At 45.2% G+C, this 22,032-nt stretch overlaps 1 protein-coding gene across 1 annotated transcript in view; it reads right to left on the bottom strand.

The window, feature by feature from the left end:
* PLA2G15 (phospholipase A2 group XV) overlaps positions 1–21,404 on the bottom strand; it is a 38,292-nt gene extending 16,888 nt beyond the window's left edge. Inside the window, exons 1-3 of the mRNA XM_066582670.1 lie at positions 20,984–21,404; positions 6,386–6,542; positions 5,068–5,186 (exon numbers count right to left, since the gene is read on the bottom strand). Coding sequence (XP_066438767.1) covers positions 5,068–5,186; positions 6,386–6,542; positions 20,984–21,104 — 397 coding nt within the window. The 5' untranslated portion in view covers positions 21,105–21,404. The remainder of the gene's footprint in view (positions 1–5,067; positions 5,187–6,385; positions 6,543–20,983) is intronic.
* Positions 21,405–22,032: the final 628 nt, after the last annotated feature.

Raw genomic sequence — 22,032 nt, 5'->3', positions numbered from 1 at the left:
CAGGGCTCTGGTGTGAGCCTGGGCCCATGCCACTCCTGGAATGCATGACGTCAAGCTTCCCAGGAGAGACATGGCTTCCCGAATTGTGCATAATCGTCTCCGTAGAAAGGTTTTGACTAGCAGTCGGATTTTTTGTATTTTCTCCTCGGGTAGGCAGGAGCATTGCGATTCTGAGTTGAGCGTTATACCCAGAAACGTTTTCTGCTTGTCGGGATCTAGGCGGGATTTTTCCCAGTTTATGATCCATCCTAAGGATTGGAGAAGTTCTAGCACTATCCTCAGGTGTTTCGTTAGGAGTTCTCTGGACTCTGCTATTATTAAAATAATATCCAGGTAGGGTACTATTAGGACCGACTTCTTCCTCAGGTAGGCGGCTACCTCTGCCATAATTTTGGTGAAGATTCTGGGTGCTGAGGAGATCCCGAAGGGCAGGCATCTGAATTGATGGTGCTCTATTCCTTTGCCCATATCCACTGCGAACCTTAGGTATTTCTGGGACCCCTCGTGGATCAGTACATGGAAATAAGCATCCTTTAAATCGATGGATGCCATGTAGGCTCCTTTGGGAATCAACTTTATCGTTGAGATGGACTCCATTTGAATTTTCTGTATCTGATGCAGGTGTTCAGAGGTTTCAGGTTCACTATCATCCGCTGTTTCCCGCAGGGTTTCCTTACTAGGAAGAGCCTGGAATAATGGCCCTGGGTTTCCTCGTTTTGCGGTACGGGGGATATTGCATTTAGTTGTTGCAGGTCCTGAACGCTTTGCCTTAGTAGGTGTAACTGTTTGGAGCCTCCCGTGATAACGAATTTTCTTCTGGGGAGGGACACCAGCTCTATCCGGTATCCCTGCTGTAAGATCTTTGGGATCCATGGGCCTTCGCAAATCGCGGCCCATTGATCCACAAAGCTCCCCAGCCTTGCCCCTACGGGGATGGCGTCAGGGTCTCTGCTTTGGCTCCCCTAGGTGGGGGCTAAAGAGGATGTTCCTTCCGCTGCCCCCCTTGGGGTAACTCAACCGGCCTGTCTTGCCCTTGCCTCGGTAGGCCTCTGGCTGTTGCACTGGGGCCCGGAAGAAGGTCTTCCCTCTGTGGCTTTTCTTCCGGGAATCCCTTCTTTTTGTCGGCCGCCTTCTCTAGAATCTTGTCAAGGTCCGGTCCAAACAAAAACTGGCCGTAGAACGGGAGGGCGCATAGCTTATTTTTTTAGGCTAGGTCGCCTGACCACGATTTTAGCCATAACACTCTTCTGGCTGAGTTAGACCGGGCTGTAACTTTCGCCGAGAGTTTGACAGTTTCGGCCGCGGCGTCCGCTAGGAAATTTGTTGCCATACGCAGGATCGGAAGGGAATTTAGGATCTGTTCCCTCGGCGTCTTATTGGTTAGGTGTAGCTGTAGCTGTTCTAGCCATACCCCCAGAGTCCACGCCACACAAGTGGCTGCGATCCCTGGGCTAAGTATGTTTGCCGCTGCCTCCCAGGATTTCTTTAGAAGGCCCTCAGCTTTGCGATCCATGGGATCTTTTAACTGTGCGGCGTCCTCAAAGGGCAGGGTCATTTTCCTGGCTACGTTGGCCACTGGGACGTCTACCTTAGGTACCTCCTCCCAGCTTGCGCAAACTTCCTCCTCGAATGGGTACCTTCTTTTTACCCCTTTAGTGGAGAAGGAGCCTGCGTCTGGTTTCCTCCACTCTTTCTGGATTATTTTGGTGATTTTCTTGACAGGGAAGGTATGCTTGCACCTCTCCCCTAGTCCCCCGAATATCTCATCTTGTAAGGTACGTGGTTCTCTGGGCTCTTCCATTTTTAGTGTAGCCCTGACTGACTTAATCCATTCCGTTAAGTCGTCTTGATTGAATAAGTATCTTTTGTAGTCCTCATCTGAGGACTCCTCGGCCGCCTGTTCCTCTTGCTCCGACCCGATAGAACTCTCGGAGTCGGAAGGCTCGTCAGGAACATACGCCCTTTTCTGGCATTTCGCTGGCGGCGCCAGCTGTGACGTTAGGGCTGATCTAACCTCTTCTTTCACCAGCTTCCTAACGTCCTCCATGAATCCCCCCGATTCCTCTTTGACTAGCCTAGCTACGCATGCCTTGCATAGAGGCCTCTGGTACGTAGCTGGCAGTCTTATCCCGCATTCCACGCATTTTCTGAGTTTTGTTCTGGGGGGAAGGGGGGATGTCTTTTATCCCCCTGACAAAAAAAAAAGGATTTTTGCGGGTAAATATGCAATTTTTCCCATACACAATACACTGGATTTTTGCATTTGTATTTTTTGCCGCACTGGCTACTTACGGCCGCTGAGGCTGAGGTTTCAGCTGTCTCCGGGGCTGGAGCACTCATTATTATACCGATGCTGCAGACACCTTGCGACCTGTAGTGCTGGTCTGTTCTGGCTTCTCTCAGGTTCCTATCTTTTTAAATTTTTGCGCTCCTGCGCTAAGCCCCGCCCCCTCCACTCCTGATGCAGACGCGATGACGTCATCACGCTGGACACGTGACGCGGCGCCCCGCCCCTGAAGGGCTTCCTGGAGCGCCGCGCTGTAACTCTGCAGGGAGGACAAGGGGGTCTGAGGCTCCCGCTTTGTACCCCCCATGGGCCGCCGCAGGAGGAACCTGGCCTGGGGGTTACCACCCCATGTGGCGTCCCGGGAGTTGTCTGGCTTGGAAGGGAGGACAGGCTGACCCACTGCCCTCCAATCCACCTTTAAGTAATCCTGGCTGGCTTCTCCACCAGCCCCTCTCAGAGATCCTGCCTCCTGGCAGGACAGGAAGACACTGAGGAAAGTGGGGAAGGGGGGGGGGGGGCTTTTAACCTTTCAGTGTGTTCCTGTCCTATCAGGAGGCGGCAATCTCAATTGGTGTTGTCGTGGAGACGACTGGGGAAAAAAGAAATAAGCATAGAAAAAGAGAAAGAAAAAAAAAGGGGGGGGGGGGGGTGGAGAAATCTCCCTGGAGATCACCTTCAGTGATAGGAATAGCTTTGGGGTGGTTGAGCTTCTTACGGACTCTAGGTGTGGGTTTGAACCCTTGACAGGGGTCCCGTGTGGCTTCTGTGGTTATTCTCCTTTCCCCCTTTTCTCCAAATCCTCCTATGTTGAGGATTATACAGACTGGATTTTCCTGTGCCTGCGGGTAAGTCGTGGAATGTGGGTTCCCCTTCAACTCAACGAGACTTAACCTATTTGGATACAAGAGGGAGGAGGGGGAGGGGATGATGAGGAAAGGTGGGGGAGAGCAGCATCTGTAACTGGTGATCGTGGTCTTCTGGTGGAGGCCTGTGGGTCACTTCCCTTTTCGACCCATCTCTTAAGTTTGTCTGAATCTTTAAACGCCACCCAAGGCCGCCACGTCTTGTAGGTAGCTTCCCACGCCTTGGGGTCCTCCGCTCCCATCTCATCGTACCTCATGAGGGTGTGGAGCTCTTCTATCCACATGCCCCTGGTGGGCACGTGTGAAGAGCGCCAGAGCCTCGGGATAAGTCTCCTCATTGCTATTATGAAATATCTTAATAAGCCCATTTTGGCAGTCTTCACTGATCCTGGGAAGAGCGAGAGCAGAGCCAGCTGCGGTGTAATTGTCACCCTTGTATGGTCAATTTGGTTAAAGAGAATTTATTTGCGACCTTGTTTTAGTAGTTAAATGCTTTTTTTGTTTATTGCCCCCTTTACATCTTTTTTGAACCACATTGGTTTTCTCCTATTACTAAGCCTTTTATTCCTGTAAGGTGTGAAAAGTTCAGTGAGTATTTAAGGGGTTTTAAAAATTAACCAAAACCTTCTAAACTGTATGGTGACTACTGCTATAAGTCTGACCAATAAAGTAGATAAACTAGAAGTAATAATGTCTAAGGAAAACTACAACTTAGTGAGAAAAACGGAGACCTGGTTAGATGAAAGCTGTGACTCTGAAAGCAGAGCGCTCTTAAAAAAATTTGAAATTGACACGTCGCTGATTCCTGATGGCATACACCCTCTGGTTTAAAGGAAATTAAGTAACGTGATATACAGATCCTTGTTTCTTATATTTAAGGACTCAGTAGTGCTGGCGTCTGTTCCACTGGATTGGCGCATAGTCAATGTGGTGTCGATATTCAAAAATGGGTCAAGAAGTGAACCTGGAAATTATAGGCTGGTTAGTCTTCTATTGTGGGTAAAAGGTTTGAAGGGTTTCTAAGAGGCTATCCTGGAGTAACTCAAGGAAAATAGCTGTATAACTCCGTATCAGCACAGATTTATGAGAGATGACTCCTTCCAAACCAACCTGATCAGCTTCTAAGAGGAGGTAAGTTCTAGACTGGACCAGGGAGAATTATTGGATCTTGTGTATGTAGGCTTTTCCAAAGCGTTTGGTACTGCGCTGCCTAAAAGGTTGATATATAAAATGAGCCGCGTCGACGCAAGTAAAAAAGTTATGGCTTTTGAAAAATGGAGATGAAAATCCACCAAAAATCGTTGCGTCCTTAAGCCCAAAATAGGCCATGTCCTTAACGAGTTAAAGGACCTTCTAGCTACCTCTAACTTTGTCATTGGTGCCAATGGGTACAATGACCACTGGATCTTCACCAGCCCTCCCAGTAATCTGTCAACCTGATCAACGGTGTTGAACTCAAGCACCTATAAGACCACACACTGTTCGACTATTCCAATCTTTGTGGTAGATTTCCGTGTCTGTCCCCTAATAATGGAGTCCCCCAACTGCCATGATTGGCTGGCCTGACCCATGCTCCTATTCCCTTTCTTGCTGGAGCAGACATCGTCCTGGTGCACCATCGAACGGCTGTTCAATGGACTGCATACATGGCACAAGATGTACACTGGATGGCACTGTCAGTCATGCAGCACATTCTAAATAGGGGTGGCACAGAAAAATAAAGTTATTTATACAAGTGAAAAAAACGACACAAAGAAAAACAAAGACAGTAAATAGATATAAATGACTCCCTTCTAAAGTCCCCCGATTTTAAGTCACACGCACAACCACATCTCACAAGCTCCCACACTTGCTCTGTTTGCCTTAAGTAGCCCTCTGCAGCAGTAACTCCTCAAATGATAGTAAGTTGTCATTTACCTACACTCCTTTTGCTAGGATCTAGAAACTCCAGTGCGTATGTCTGTCCAAAGCCTGGGACCCTTACATCAACTCCTTCAGGAGATTCAGTAGTCTTGGTGGTTATGTTATAAAATAACCTAAAGAGGTCGGGGAAAAAAAACAAAAAACTCTTATTCCATATAAGTATAAAAACGTCAGTTTTCTTGTGTATTCAAGAAGTCTACTGCGTCAGGTAAAATGCAAGCGACTGGTATGCTCTACGATTACACAATAGAAGGCCTAAGCAAAGAGCAAATGCCTGTTTTTCTGGGGTAGTGAAACGGCGCCATTCATGGTGGTCTAGTGTAGTGCATGAAAAGAATTAGCCAGTAGTTGTAGTAGGAGCGTAGTGCTATGGGTGGGCAGAGCAATAGAGTCTATAAGTGTTCATCATAATCACCTTAACATAGCACATGGAAATGGCAAACTGCTTAAGGCCCTTGATATACCATTATGTGGGGATGTGTCAGACTAGCCAACCCTTGACTCCTAATTCACACTCTTATTTAACCCTTAAACAAATTGCCTATTTTGTACCTTAGAACCTGGAAAGCTTTGTCACCGCAGAATTCCAAGAGTTAACTTTCTCATTTCCCCATTGATGTAGCTGTACAAGGGTTTTTTACTTTACTGGAAAAGTTCTATTTTTCAGTGACACCATTTGGGGTACATCTAATTATTCATTAGCCTTTTTGTGGGGAAGACTGACTGCTATTGCACAATTTTGCCTTGTTTTTTCGTTTAGTCTTCATGGTCTTCAGCATGTGCTGGGAATGATGTTACCTTTATTCTGTGGATCACTATGATTGCAGCAATATCAAATTTAGTTCTATTCCATGTTTTACTACTTTTCCCCCGCTTTATAACGTAAATCAGGGTTTTAGTTTTACCATGTTTTGGGAACCATACCTCTTATTTTTCCCTTTAGTGGAGCCATACAGGAGCTTGCTTTTTTTGTGGGAGTAGTTGATGCTTTCATTAGTAACATTTTGACTTATACCGTGCAGGTAACATAATGTAATTGTATATAGTTTGCATTATTGTGGACTTGACAATACCAGTTACAATATTTAATTTTAGTTTTCTTTTTTACAAAGCATTTCTGCTATGGGATAAAGGGTTTGTGTTTTTATTGTAACTTTTTACGTTAGTCCCATGTACAAGTAATGACTTCACTTACAAAAAATATTAGAAAATTATAGATTAGTCTGTATACTTCAAAACCAGAGGTATATCTTAAATTATCACTTTATATTGATCTGTACCTCAAGCTAGGAAGAAATTTACACTGCAATACCTGATATTGTCTATCCAGCAGTCAATTACTAGGGGCAGTAAAAGCTCCAGATTCAACCAAAGAGTGAAGTAATAATCTGTCTTCTTAGAGCACATATAATGTACCACTGATGGTTTGTTCAGTTTGGCTTCTAGCTGATTTCCCAAGTCACCTGGTACTAGAAATAGAAGAAAAGCATAGGGGTTAAATAAATACAGAAGGTATTAAATACACAAATCAGATACAGGCCATTGCAGATTAGTGCAGATTTTGAGTCAAGATCAGTTGCATGTCCACAGTTGATTTCAGAAGATACAGTGCTTACTTCTGAAGTTTTTGGCTATCAGCATACTCCTTTACCCAGTACCTGGCAGCCTATACTGAGCTCAGTGCCAGTCGTCAGGTGATGGCACTTCCATATCACCTGACCAGTGGCACTAGCTAGATGCCACAGTGTACTGGATGAGCGAGTGGCATTCTATGGTATTAAATTATACTGCAAGAGTAATTAAACAATCACAAGTTAAATTTCCTTATGTGGACAAAAAAAAAATAATGTAAAATTTAAAAAAAAAAAAAAAAACCCACACCTTTTTCCATATTTATAATTAAAACAAAATACAAACAGAAAAAACAGTTGGCATTGCTGCGTCCGTAAGGGTCTGATCTAGCAAAGTAACACATTATCATTCACTGTGTGGGATTAGTCAGAAAAAGAAAAAACAAAACTACTTAACGCCAGAATTGCGCTTTTTTTGGTCACCCATTCTCAAGTAAACATTTTTGTTAAAACCACTCAGAGTTGTAGGTGCTCCAAAATGGGAAAATGCCTACACTGGATCCAAAAAGAGAAAGGAAGACTGGGTAACACTTTTGTATCCACCCACTTGAAGCCTAAAAAATAAAAACCTATGTCAAAAATTGCTACAAAGCTACATGCACAATTCCAGCCCTTTATTTCTATTTCATGTATTTGCTGCAGTCAAAACAGATCCTGGTTTAGTAGTGAGATAAGCTATAAGACACTCGTCTACATGGCTTAAGGCCCATTTGGACAACAATAAGCGCTCAAAAGATGTCAGTCAAGCGACTTGAGCGATTGTTGTGCCATTTACAGCACAAGATGAACGATCCCCTTGCGCTGCCAGCATCCAGCTGTTCCCCCGTTCAGCCGGGCGCTCAGAGCAGAGGATGTAGAAGACAAGCGGGGTGTCCCGGCTTGTCTTCTGCATCCTAATGTTTTTTTGCACGGAGCGCCTGGCTGTTATACAGCCGAGCGCTCCGTTCCAGGTATAAGGAACAGAGCTGGACCGCTCTGTTCTTTATACCAAGACTGTTACCAGGGAGTGGGATACAGCTAAAATAATAGTATCAGCTGTATCCTGCTGTGAATCCCTGATAAGGCTCATGGTTGTCTTTCAGCACTTAGAAAGACAATGATGAGCGACAGCTTAACGAAATCTGCACAATGTAAGTGGTTACACATGACTATTATCGCTCAAACGAGGGCTTTTGAGCGATAGTGTCGAAGTGGGCCTTTATACTGTAAATGTTGTAAACTGGCCAACATATTATACTACAATTATTTTTTGCTTTTTCTATATTAAACACCACATGTAATATCTGCAGCCAGTGAGACTGATTGGTTAGTTTATTACTATGAGGGTTTGAGAACTTAATGTTACAAAATACTTATCTTTAGGCCACAGATCCATGATTATATGCGCTGAATCACATGCATCTGGATCGCGTGACACTACAGGTTCAGATAGTGTCTGACATCGCCAAGTACATCTGCCACACTTAATACTGTAGCTAGTATACCACATGTGAAGCTATGTGGGAATAGAGACTGCAGCGCGACACATTGCCGGGGTTCTTTTACACGGTACGAGAAATCGCTTGAAAACAAACAAGTTGTTCACGAACTCGCTCGAATGATGACCGTTACAATTTAAGTTACTTGTTATTTTGTTCAGTTGCTCGTTCCTCACAGGTAGCGTTTAGACTGAACGATTAATTGCTTAGGTGGGCATGGAAATGTTTCAGATTATAGATGTACGCCACCGAAGTGACCTAAAAGCCTCAAAGAATCATTCACCATTCTGATCATCTGCAAAATGCTACAAGACGTTGCCATCTGCGAGACATCTTTTTGCCACTTTGAAATCTGCATAACATAAGCATCACTTAATTTAATCACCTGGGATTATTACCCACTTTGGAGGGAATATTTGTAAGAGGGAACAGTTCAAAGTATATAAAACTGAGTTTTCTCACTTCTATGTTCTGTTACTCAATCCCTTTATAGCCTCTGGTACTATTACCTCCTTGTTACGGGGAATAGACATTAAGCATGACTCGAAGTAGCAAGCAAAAATGTCTTATAAGTGGCAGTGCCACTTGGCTTTATCCAGGCGTTTGCAATGAGCTCCTGCATGCGGAATCTGACCTGGTCGTGTGCAGCCGGCTTTAGGGGATTAGGTTTTCCTGCTCTATTTGGGGAGCAGGAACATAGCACCCCCTGGCTCAACAACTATCTTATGACAGAATTAAATTTTCACACCCCGACCCCCCCCACCACTTCGAATATAATGGGGGTCCGCTCGGTTTCTGTTAAGCAGTCCGTCATTTTGCCCGGAATTTACAGTACAAAGTAGCGCTGCTTACAGCACTATTTTGTCCTATTTTCTAGCAGAAATCTGTGACAGTGGTTCTGCATGAACCCCAAGTGTACTTTGGGTTGGATTTTAGGATTGCCTACTGATCTCATAGATCTGTGATACTACACTGCTGTTTCACGAACGTTCAATCTTCTTTTGTTTCCATAGGGAAATTGATTGTGAAGAGTAACTCAAGGACTTCTTGAAATCCAACGCTCTTTCCACTGCTTGTGGAAAGCATGCAGCCCAGAGTAAAGCAATTGCTTGAAGGAGGGAAAAGCTAATAAGAACTTGATAGAAGTTTCACAGAAACGTTTCCCTGCACAGATCATCAATGTAAAATTTGTTAAGGCAAGAATTCAAAACCTTGCGGGCTGTTTATAAGGGAGAATTTAACAAGGTGGAGAGCAGCAAAAGACCTGGGCTGGTGTGGATGAAGTTCACACACCAAAGACTGGTACTATGACCTCCTGGCTTTCACCAAGGACCAGGAGGTCCCATGTTCTCTGCAATGTGTTCTAAACACTGCTGAAGATGTCACACCGGAGTGCAGAAGTGACTGCGCACACAGAGCACAAACCACCCGACCCCATAAGAGAACTAGAGAAACAATTGCAAAACAGAACAGCTTAACACACTTCAGATGAGCATGAACACATCGGACAGAACATTGCTTGCTCAATGAGACACATGACAGAGCATCAAAAGGATTCATTGTGAGAATAGACAAGTCTGGCAAAGCCCTAAAGGGCCTACTTGGCAAGCTTGATGAAGACACTATTCTTGCAAGTCAGAGGCAGCTTGCACCGCCTTTACAAACTGTATACTATGAGCCAAATGCCTAGATAAGACTTCCAGTCCACAATGACTATCCCTCCTAATCTCCAGCCACCTCCTTTTACAACTCTGTTGCGTACAGACAGGGACACTGGATACAGCTACCATGTGTTGTAGTGGCCATAGTCAACTTTTATACATTTTTTCTTTTAAGGTTCCTTTTGCTTGTCTTTGGTTTCATTCATTAAATGCAGCCTATCAGGTACTTTCAACCGCAAACTATGGAATGACGCTCAAGGTGAGGGACCGTGGAGTTCTGTCTTATCACCTGACGCCCATTCCTGCGCTGTGACCCCATGAAGTCTGTACACCTCAGCAGCATTACTCTTTTCAGTAACTGAAGAGTCATGCTAGTAGCAAGTGTGGACTTCAAGGGTGCAAATTTGGCAAGGGAGGTTGCCTTTCTGCGAGTATGCATGCAGTGAGGGGATTTTTGTTTCTGCAAACCTAAATCTGGTGAATTTTCATTTGTAGTGCGTGACAGTGGTTATAGTGTTGGGTGCCCATCAATATATTGGAGAATGTTTAAGACCTGTATTGAACAGTGAGTGATGCGCACTGATTGTTCCTGCATTTTTTCCCCCAGGTTTTTATTGTTTATGTCAGCATAATGTTGGCAAAGATGTTTATTGTGGGCACCGGGGTTAGTGTGGGTCGCAATTTTCTCATAGATCTTTGCAAATATCCATCTGTTGGTATTAGTCCCCACAGACCTTTTGGAGGGGCCAGAGGAGACTATGTCCCACACTGTGCCTGATAAGTGCCAAACGCTGTAACTCCTTCTAAACCGATTTCAGAGGAGTATATTATCATTTAAAACTTCACTCACAGAGTGGCTATTATATACTCCTGTGCAAGAGCACAGAAACAATCATTGGGACGGCCTGTTGTACAGCTGCTCCCGTCGGGATCGTCCCGTGCAAAAGGGCCCTAATAGTCCATAATATGCAAGGAGGTCTGGTATTAGTGTATCTTGACTCCACCAGAAGCTAGGGGTTTGACAGGAGGACCTCCCCCCCGTCACACCCCTAGCTCCCGATAGGGTCAAGAAGCAAAAGGTGCTGGAAGGACGTGACAAACAGAAAACCACAGATTATATATGGAACTAAAAATACGACAGTCTGAAACTGGTCTAAAAATTCTCACTTAACGGTTTTCGTCTGTGCTTCTTTCTTGGAGCAAAGAAATGGTAAGAAACAGTTTTCTTCTCATTGATTTCCATACAGCTCCAAAATACATGCAAAGCAAAACTTGAAGTCTTCGTTTCTGCACGATTTTTTAAAATCAATGGGTTGGAGAAGGAAGATGATGAGGGGGGGGGGGGGGGTCCATTTACTTGCTCCAGAAACAGAACACAGATGGAAACCCTGAATGCAAGTAAGAATTCACCCTTATAAGCGCCCTTTTACACAGGCCAGTCAGATTCTCGGTGGGATCAGAACCACGATAATGCATGCAGCAACTGAACATCCAAGGCAATTTATTTGGGTATGGTTCGGCCAGGTCCTGCACACAAAAACTGAATGTGGGTGGCCTGTGTAAACAGGCAGGTCCTTCTATGAACAAGTGCCTCCTTAAGGTCCTTTTACATGGGACAACTGGTCGGGCATAATAGATGCCTGACCAGCCATCCCAGAGATGATCATTCCTGTACTTTTACACATGAACAATCCTCGCTCAGTAAATACAGACGAAGCATTCCTGGTACCATTCTGGCCCACCCCTCCACAGGAAAAAGGCGTTTATCCCATAGGAGGCACTGGAAGACAGTCAGTGGCAAAGGCAGCTGACCAGACTCCAAGAAGAGCTGGACAGCCTACAGCACTGGGCAGAGGAGGATCTTTGCCCAAGCTTCAAGTCACTCGACTTTGGCATTGTCCACTGTAAGGACTCACAGCAAAACATTCTTTCCAGTGACTGCATAACTTGGCTGATGATCTATTACTTCCAAGAAGTAGAATGCTGATAGAGCCCGTCAAGCATGTCGTAATCCTGCAGGTCCATTAGCTGGACGAGAAAATCCGGTCTCCCAGCGTTCCAGTAAAAAGTGTTACATTTTATACTTTTAGATTTAAAGTTGTAGAGTTTTATATTTAAAGGTTTACAGTTGATTTAGCCAGTTACAAAAAAGTTTAAAATGTTATCTACATAAAATCAGAGGTGAGAAAAAAAACGTACAAAGACATAACCCACAGAAAAAGAAGCCAAATATGCATCACCTGATACTTTTTCACAGAAAACATTTACAGTTGATTTTTTGTAAAAGATGAAAGTTTATTGTAGAGTTTTCTGGACATACAGAATACAAATATTGGGTATAAGGCTGTAAAGGATTTCCAGATTTGGAGTCATGAAGGAATTTCTTTTTGTTATAGGCTGAACTAGATGGACATATATGTGCTTTTTTTCAGCCTAACATGCAATATTACCATCTACCATCAGAGATTCAAAATAAGCATTCACGGGGGCCAGCAAAAGTATACCAAAGTAGGCCATTTATAGTAGTAGAATGCTGAGATGCCAGCAAAACAGAAAATAACTCCTCACACAGGCGCAAGCAATTCCTGAAGTCCTCTGGGTTGATCTCACATTATCTGTCAAAGCCTTGTGTGTGACAATCTGTCTCTTTGTTGGAGTCACTGTTTTGACCAAACTCTTTGCTGTTGCTTGCAGGGATGTTCTTCCTCCATCTCCACTACGGATGCCTTGATTTCTGCTGCCAGCTCATCATAGCTCCTGAAGTGGCGACAGTCCTTCTGACCAACTGTAAATAAACAGAACAAGTACATTAAAGGGGAATCCAGTACTAGAGTGCTAGAATACAAACTTACAAGCGAGCTTTTGCAAAGGAAGCATTCACTCTTACAGATATTCCCTCTAGAAAGCAGACCTTCCAAGCAATCAAAGTATTTGCATGTCCAAGTAAGGCCGCCTGCACACGAGCGTTCCGGATTCCGCTAGCGGATTTTCACGCGCATATGGTACCTAAATGTGCTTGCGGATAGGTGCGGATGCGTGAAAAATCATGCGCGGATATACGCGGATGTGTTGCGGGAAAAAACGCGCAGAAAAACCAGCAGACACCCCTTTGTAAACCCAACCCCTAGAGAACTGCCCATTCCTTGGAAAACAGCTTAAGGCCGGCTTCACACGAGCGTGACAGGCTCCGCCGCGGAATATTCCGCGAGGAAGCCCGTCACAGCGCCCCCCAGAGACCCCATACTTACCAGCGGAAGATAGCGTGAAGACGCTTCCCCGCCCACCGCCGCCGCGTCATGTGACACGCCCACCACGTCATATGACGCGGCGGCGGTAGGCGGGAAAGCGTTTTCACGCTATCTTCCACTGTGTTTCAGCGGGAGATAGCGTGAACGGGCGGCTTCCATTGACCACGTACACCCGCGGCAAATAGAGCATGCCGCGGGTGAGGACGGGAGATTTCACGGTGCGAAATTCCACGGTGGAATTCCGCATCGTGAGCATTGTGCTATTAGGTTCAATAGAACCTAATAGCAGCGGGCAACGCAGCGGATTTTCGCCGCGAATTACGCGGCGTAAATCTGTTCGTGGGAAGGAGGCCTTAAAACCAACACCCAGACTCCGTTTTGTCCCTCTTGCTTGTGCGAGCACCGTTAAATTATTGATGTCTTTGTGGGCATGGTTGATCCATGTAACTTTTTTCAGGCGCTTCTCCAGCGTGACTTTATTTCTGTCACTGCAAAAAAATTCACAAGAGGAATTCATTACTACAGATTTTGCATTCTTAGATCCTGCATTGGCAAGAAATACTACCTATCTTCCTCTACAAATTTGCCTGTGAAGCTCTGCTGTGTGTTAGGACGTCTCCTACCATGCCTACTTCCTGTAGTCATAGCAACCAGTGACTCCATCCGCAGCTGCACTGCGGCTGTACTGCGTGAAAAAACGCACCCATTCACTTGTATTGGAGGCTTCACGCGCAGAATCCGACCCAAATTAGAACAGGTCGCAGATTTTTTCACGCGCGTTACAAATCCGTCCGTCTGGGGACAACTGCGGATCCTCATAGGAGTATATTGGCTGCGGTCTGGGGCAGATAATGTGCCTAAAATAACGCGCTGGAAATTCCGTTCGTGTGCAGGCACCCTAACCCTTGAAGCAGTGAACAAAATGTCTTGAAGGCGGCAGTGCCATGTGGTTCTCCAGTCGCCATTATGAACGCTTTGTTCGAGCCGTTTAGCACTGCCACTTGCAAGATATTTTTGTTTGACGCTTTGAAGGCTACTACACCTTTCTTTGAAATCAATAAAACCGTGAGATATGGATCGATTGACAAGGGCCATGACGACTGAATTAAGAACTTTCTGTAACAGACATGTTGAAGTTTCGCTCTAAGTAGCGAGCAAAAACTTCTCAAAAGCAGTAGCGCCTAGTGCCTCTGAGCTTATTGCAAAACTGTGATAGATCCTCGTGGTACTACCATGTCCAAGACATTTTGATCGTTATTTCGAGGGGTATTGGCATACAGTATTTTTCGCTACAACCGGGAGGTAAGGTAACCGTATATGGGACGTTACTGGAGACTACATGGTGATCGAATAACAGAACATACAAGCAAGCTTACCTTTATAGTTAGAAGCGTTCACTCCAAGAATATTTCCTCGAAAAAGTGGCCAAAACTTGCAGGCGAACAAATGAAGTAATCCTCGTTGCGATGAGCAGTATCCCTCGAAGTAGCAAAAAGCAGCAATAATGTCACATGGCACTCCACAGGCGACCGTAATGGCGAATGATCCCTTGCGGCTTTTATTTTTTTTTTTTTTATAAATCAGTTTTTTATTGACATTTTTAAATTTTTTAACACTTCAATCAGCATATTGTAATACGTGAGGATTTTTAACATTTTCAGCAGTATGAACTACGTGTCTCGCGGGTTATGTCCCGATCCTCCGCACGCCAATAGTCATATCTCCAAATTTTCCATGTGCTCCCAGTCAGGGGGGTTCGATATGAAATTGGGATTAGGAGTCCCCCTGCCCAGTTGGTGGTGAGGGGATGGTAGTTCAAGGGGGTTCCCCCTTGCGGCTTTTATGTAGTTCCTGTGGCGTACGTCATCATATACCTCTGATCATTCAATGCTTCAAGAGCCAATAGAGCACCTTGTGGGAGTGTTAGAAACCCACGTTTGTTCTGCCACCAGCTTATCACAGAGCATTTTGTGGCACACTAAACTACGCCCTGAGACAAGCAATCACCCTCCCCTTGAGTCTGTGAATGACTGGACGATGGCAGTTTAGATGGAACAAAATTCAGAAAATGGATGAATGATGAGTGAATGAATTATAGTTCATTCATTTGCCATGTTTACACTGATGGATCATTGTTCATTTTTGCAGATTTTCTCATGTAAAAGGGCCTTTAGACTAGGTTATCTTAAAGCCCTAATCATAAGACGCAGGGTTTAGTTTGCGTTATATTGCATTACTATTTAAAGGGAACCTGTCATGTAGAATATGCTGTCCTCACTGTGGTGGGATGAGTAGGCCCTCATGAATAAGCTAGCCTCACCGACTGATGGGAGCTGCAGAAACAAGCTGTAAGTTCTTAAAAAATCACTGCACATTACACTATAAGGCTGGCTCCACACAGGCGAGTGATTGGGAAAAAACCCCACGATTTTGGCCTGCTGCGATAGTCTGCAAAAAAGCAGCATATGAAATCAATGCTTTACAATAGTTTCCTTCCCATCTGCAATGTTTTCACCGATACGATGCTGAGGGGATAAAAAAATTGTGGCATGCTCCACCTTTCTGTGATTTAAAAAAAAAAATCTTCCATGTATTCCTATGGGGGCTTCTTTTTATCACATCGCAACACTACAAATACACATAGTGGTGCGATTTTAACATTACAACGTCTCATTAAGTTGTGATAAAAAATTGCGTGATTTTATAGCGGGCAGCAGCGATGTGAGATTATTCTCCAAACAAAAGAAAAAAAGCATTGCTGAAGCTCACTAATCGCAATGAATAAACATGTGATTTTGCCACACTTTTCCCGCAGCAAAATTGCGATCACCCGTGTGGAGCGACCCCAAGTCACAGACCGCTGAAATCAATGAGATCAGCATGAATTACGTGACAGGTTGCCTTTAATAAGTAAATGTATTTGATACCACTGAACAAGCCGTTCGTTGGAGTCTCTAGTCACTTGGGTAACTGGTGAAGTTAGCACACAGCATGAAGCTCTTCTCAGTGTCACAAGCGGTCCTGTCCTCGGTCACAACAGATGCTTTACCTAATATCACATAGTATGGTATGAAATACTGCGCTGATGCAACGTATGTGGTTACAGCCCATCACTTCCTCTTAGCATCTATATTCATGTATTAGATGAAGGCCGGGCTCACGCAAGCGCAATTTAATTGCATATTACAGAGCAATATACATTCACACTGGTGTATGCTTCGCGTGAAAAAAAAAAAAAAAGCACAACATTCTATTTTACCGCGTTTTACACGTGTTCAGCCTTATTGTTTTCCAGCGGGGAAATGGGGAACGCAGTCCATACGCAATTACTTAATTTTAACACATGTTGCTAGGAAACATCAGAAGAAAGGTTTTTAAAACAAACAGGAAACCAGTGCAGGACAGCGTGCGTAAAATAGTGTTCATGCGCAGAAGGCAAAAATGCGCACTATGCAGAAATACGTAGTTCCCTGTGCTGGTAAAAAACTGTAATCTTTACGTAGTGTTTTACCATATGGTCATGTGAACACAGCCTAAGGCTATTGGTGAAAAAAAAAAAATTCTCTCATCTATATCACCCTTTTTAACCCCTTAAGGACATGGCCTATTTTGGGCTTAAAGGAGATGTCTCGAGGAAGCAGTGAATTTTTTTTTTTGCCCAGTCCCCCTAATTAAACATACATTACTAATTACCCCTGTAAATGACTTTCCTAGCTGGTTTCTACTTACCGTTCCAGCGTTTCAGCAACTTATAAAACTTTTCCCCAAGATGGCCGCCAGCTCTTTTCGCATCGCTTGCTGGAGCCCGACGTGCGCGCTCCCGAGACGCTACCAGCTGTGTCTCCATGGCAACCAGACGCCCCGCAGCCGCCGACCGGACCCCTGGAGTGAACACGGCCGACAAGTCAACCAACCGCCAGGCAGAAGGTAACCGGCGCAGCCCCCCCCCCCCCCCATCACAGCGGCAGCCCCCCCGGCCCAGCGCTAGTTCCCCCGGCCCAGCGACAGCCCCCCCCGGCCCAGCGCTAGTTCCCCCGGCCCAGCGCTAGTTCCCCCGGCCCAGCGACAGCCCCCCCCATCGCAGCGACAGCCCCCCCCCCATCACTTACCAGGACAGCTGGACGGCGGGACAGCTGGGCGGCTTCTCCGGACAGCTCGGCAGCTCTGCACCTTCCTCTAACAGAGGAAGGTACAGAATGGCCGCTCCAGCGCGCTCCCGAGCAGTGACAGCTCATCTGCGCATGCGCAGAAGAGCTGTAGCGGGGAGCACACTGAAGCGGCTCGTGCTGAAAGGAGAAGACCGGACTGCGCAAGCGCGTCTAAAAAAGCAAGCTGCCAGCGAATTTAGACGGAACCATGGAGACGAGGACGCTAGCAACGGAGCAGGTAAGTGGAATAACTTCTGTATGGCTCATATTTAATGCACGATGTATATTACAAAGTGCATTAATATGGCCATACGGAAGTGTATAACCCCACTTGGTTTCGCGAGACCACCCCTTTAAGGACGCAACGATTTTTGGCGGATTTTCATCTCCAATAAGCCATAAATTATATTTCTGTCGACGCAACTGTATGAGGGCTTGTTTTTTGCGTGGCGAACTGTACTTTTTGATGGTGCCATTTTTGGATACATAGACTATATTGTAAAACTTATTGGGGAGAGGGAGGGAGAGGGAAAAAGAATAGCGACACCATGGTCACAGAATTAATTATTGAACATGCCACAGAACACCACATGAAAAACCCTCACAAACAAGAGTGGATCAAGAGCACAGCGGACTTATCCTCGCGGTGCGTGAGAGACTATTTGGGATATGTTTTAGTGTTTTGTATTGTTACTTACACGTCTTCAGATGAGGAAACTTCAATAAAAAATATTTGAATAATATTGTAAAACTTATTTTTTTTTATGATAACAGGGAGAGAAAACGCATAAATTCTGCCATAGATTTTTTTTTTTTTTTTTTTACAGTGTTAATCATGCAGCATAAATGACAATACATTTTTTCTGCGGGTTGGTACGGTTACAACGATACCAAAATTCTTATATTTTTTTCAGGTTTTTCCACTTTTTTGCAATAAAACCCCTTTTTTTGGAAATCTTTTTTTTCTAAATTGCTGCATTCAAAGTCCTGTAACTTTATTTTTCTATGTACAGAGCTCTATGAGGGCTTATTTTTTGCGAGACGAGCTGTAGTTTTTATTGGGGAATATACGGCTCTTTTGATCACTTTTATTGCATTTTTTGGGAGGCAAAATGCTAAAAATTAGCATTTTGCCTCTGTTTTCTAGCGGGTTTTTTTTAACGCTTTTTGCCGTACAAAATAAAAAGCACGTTCAACTTTTCGTACACGTCGTTACGGACGTGTCAATACCAAATATGTGCCATTTAAATTTTTTTTTACCTTTTTTTATGCCAATATTAGAAAAAGCACAAAAAAAGGTTTTAACATTTTTATTCTACTTAGATCGCGGCAGGGAAGGGGTTAACAGCAGGGAGCGAATCTCCGATGCCCCCCCCGCTACTGCAGCGGGAGGCCGGCTATCACTGACAGCCGGCTCCCACTGCGGGATAGCGCGAGATCAGTTATGATCTCGTGCTATTCCTATGACGTAAGGGTACGTCATTTTGCGGGAAGTACCAACCTGCCATGACGTACCCTTATGTCATGGGGCGGGAAGGGGTTAAAAGGATGGGGTTCATATTTGTGCATCTCGCTAGCCAAGCCAGAAAAACTGCTGCACACAGAGGGGCAAAACCCTGAAACAGCTGTCTGTGCATGGAGTCTGGCTTTTGGTTTTCGATTCTAAGTCATTGTTATAAAGCCTTGTATAAAGAGTCCGACATTGGCTTGCAGGAATGCTGCCATCCAATAGGTGGCGCTGCAGAGATATTATTCCATCTTCCTTATTTAAGTAAAACATTATGTCATTAAGAAGCAGTACAAGATATGAATAAAAATAGTTTAGAAGTAACAACTTTTTACCTAACGCAGTTATATCAAGATACACTTTAAGGTCAGATGAGATTTATGCGATGTGCAATTTTCATTGTAGAGAGTTTCCTCTCTGGAAAAGTTATTCCAGCCATTACTCTGTAGCAGTGCTGGTGGGTGGGAACAAGGGTCCCTAGCTGGAGACACCGACTAGCCGAAAGCAACTGCAATGTATATGCAGATTGACATAACCATGCTAAGGAAACGTATTCAGTGGAATCGGGAATACTACTTATGATGCAAAGGCGTCAGCCGTTCCCAATACACAAAATACTCACAGCCAATCACAGCATGGTTTTCATTCCACCTTAGCAGTATAGAGAAGAGAAAGCTGCACAGTGATTGGCTGCTATGGGCTACAAAGAGATTTACTTTCAGACTACTTGCACAAGTGGTGGTGCTGGGCTACTTTTCAGAGGTCACCCTGTAGATGCTATGGTGATGATGAGTAAATGAGTCATATTGTGTAGTGGTGCGTCATGCATCCACTTGAGGGCAGAGCTGTTAAAACAAATTGCACCGCAGCCAGTTAAGGCCGGTATCGCACAACTGGATTTCTATTTCGGAATCTGCGATCGTCACCCGCATGAAGGATACGCGGCATTCCGCACACATTGAAAGAATAGAACAGTCGCATATCCGCAAGCCGATTGTAAGTCAGAGCATGTTCTATTTTTCTACAGAACCTGCACGGATGGCTTCCATTACAGTCAATGGAAGTCATCCGACCTGCGGCCCATCTGTAACGGACATTGTGGATAGGCCCGGGTACCCGCATCATCGCCTAGCAACAGCACGAGAAAAAAAAATATTTAAAGAAAGAAAATCTGTACCGTGCATGACTGTCGGTGAGCGTCCGCGGTCATCCTCTACAGTAAAACAAAGTACGTGGGGTTGCTGATCGCATTTATAGCTGGATTTCATTGCAGGCTCCCGCATACGGAATCCGAACCGTCTGTGTGAAACTGGCCTAAGATGTACATATGTTGATCCCACAGAGAGAAAATCCCTTTAACCCTTTCCAATTCACTGTCTGACATCAGACATTCTGATTGAAAAGCTGTATAGCTCCGATGGCGGAAGACGGTCAGTAGGGTATTCTTACTGTAGATTACTGGCCACTCTGTTGTCGGAGGCCTATACAGCATGTCCCATACCGCAGTACTGGCTCTAACCAGCAGATGGCACCATTGTATGATGGCAGAAAGAGAAAGCCCCCTAGGAAACCCTGAATCCAAAATTGGATTGCAAAGGGTTAAGGGGACCCTCCAGTTTCTGGCCAAAAGTCTGTTCCTGGACAAGAGGAGCAGGGGGTACATTACCTGCAATTGTCCATCTACGCTGCCCCTCTGATTCACCAGTTTCAGACCCGGGTTTTGGCCATCCAAAATGGCGACAGCAATTTTCCAACTACCTAATACAGTGTCCACTGCTCCGATTGGTCACTGCTGATCACATGAGCAATTCTGGCCAATTATAGAGACGGTATAGTGCATTAGTAGTCCAAAATTACTGATGCACTGTGGAGGTTAGGTAGTCTGAAGATTGCGTCGGCCCTCTTGGAAGGACCAAAACAAGCCGTGAAACTGGCGAATCAGAGGGAGAGCAGAGAACAACCGCAGACAATGCTCCCCTCTGCCTCCGGCCCACGGACAGCGTTGTCCCACAATTGGAGGGGCACTTTAAATAAAGTGTCATTAAGTATTGTGACCCAACAACCATCACGCAGTCTGTTGGATGAGTAGTCTTATAAGCACCATATAGTGTAACACGTCAAGTACTTCCATACTTCTGGAAACCCTCAAAGTGCCCGGCTACAAATAACGAAACATAACGGGGTTGTCATAACAACACATCATTAATAACTTATGTCCACAGGCGTCGTCTACTTACTGAGCACCACAGGTGGCCCCAGGGGACAACCATTTCTGGAACAGGATGGAGTGCTGGAAGCGGATGGTAACCATAGCAAGAGGAAGACTGCGAGGCTCGACAACCCTACTCCAGTAGACATGTCTGCCTCCGCATAATGGCAAGCAGGAAGAAATGAAGCTAACAACCAGAGACAACAATCATCTGCAATGGTCTGTGAGGCGTCTGGGCAGCCCCGTCCTCCTGTGTACCGGGCGCTCCTCAAACACACCCGAGAGTCTTCCTGCTGGCTGCCATTTAATCCTCAGTCAATGCTTCAGGCAGAAGCAATAGATTACCGACTGCATCCATGTTTTTTTTTTTTTGAAGCCCTCCAGGCTAGTGATGAGAAACCTGCTTCTTTTAGGTGAGCCGATCACTCGGCCCACAGCGCTGCTTCACATTTATACTAATGCAGTTCTGCCCTCCTCAATCCTGAGTGTGGGAGGTAACGGCCCGGAGGTAACGCTTTCACTGCCGGAGAGCTGACGTGCTGAGAGGACAATTAGTTAGGTGCTTACGGGTTATTCAATGTAAACCTTCCACTGAGCCCTGTAGCAGGTATAGCACATATAGCAGGAAGGGGGGGCATTATACACTGAGCCCTGGAGCAGGTATAGCACATATAGCAGGAAGGGGGGGGGGGGGGGCATTATACACTGAGCCCTGTAGCAGGTATAGCACATATAGCAGAAAGGGGGGGGGGGGCATTATACACTGAGCCCTGGAGCAGGTATAGCACATATAGCAGGAAGAGGGGGGGCGCATTATGCACTGAGCCCTGGAGCAGATATAGCACATATAGCAGGAAGAGGAAGGGGGGAGACATTATACACTGAGCCCTGTAGCAGGTATAGCACATATAGCAGGAAGGGGGGGGCATTATACACTGAGCCCTGTAGCAGGTATAGCACATATAGCAGGAAGGGGGGGCATTATACACTGAGCCCTGTAGCAGGTATAGCACATATAGCAGGAAGGGGGGGGCATTATACACTGAGCCCTGTAGCAGGTATAGCACATATAGCAGG

The sequence above is a fragment of the Eleutherodactylus coqui genome, chromosome 11, assembly GCF_035609145.1.
Source record: "Eleutherodactylus coqui strain aEleCoq1 chromosome 11, aEleCoq1.hap1, whole genome shotgun sequence".
Classification (NCBI taxonomy): domain Eukaryota; kingdom Metazoa; phylum Chordata; class Amphibia; order Anura; family Eleutherodactylidae; genus Eleutherodactylus; species Eleutherodactylus coqui.
This window is presented reverse-complemented; position numbering and strand designations above follow the sequence as displayed.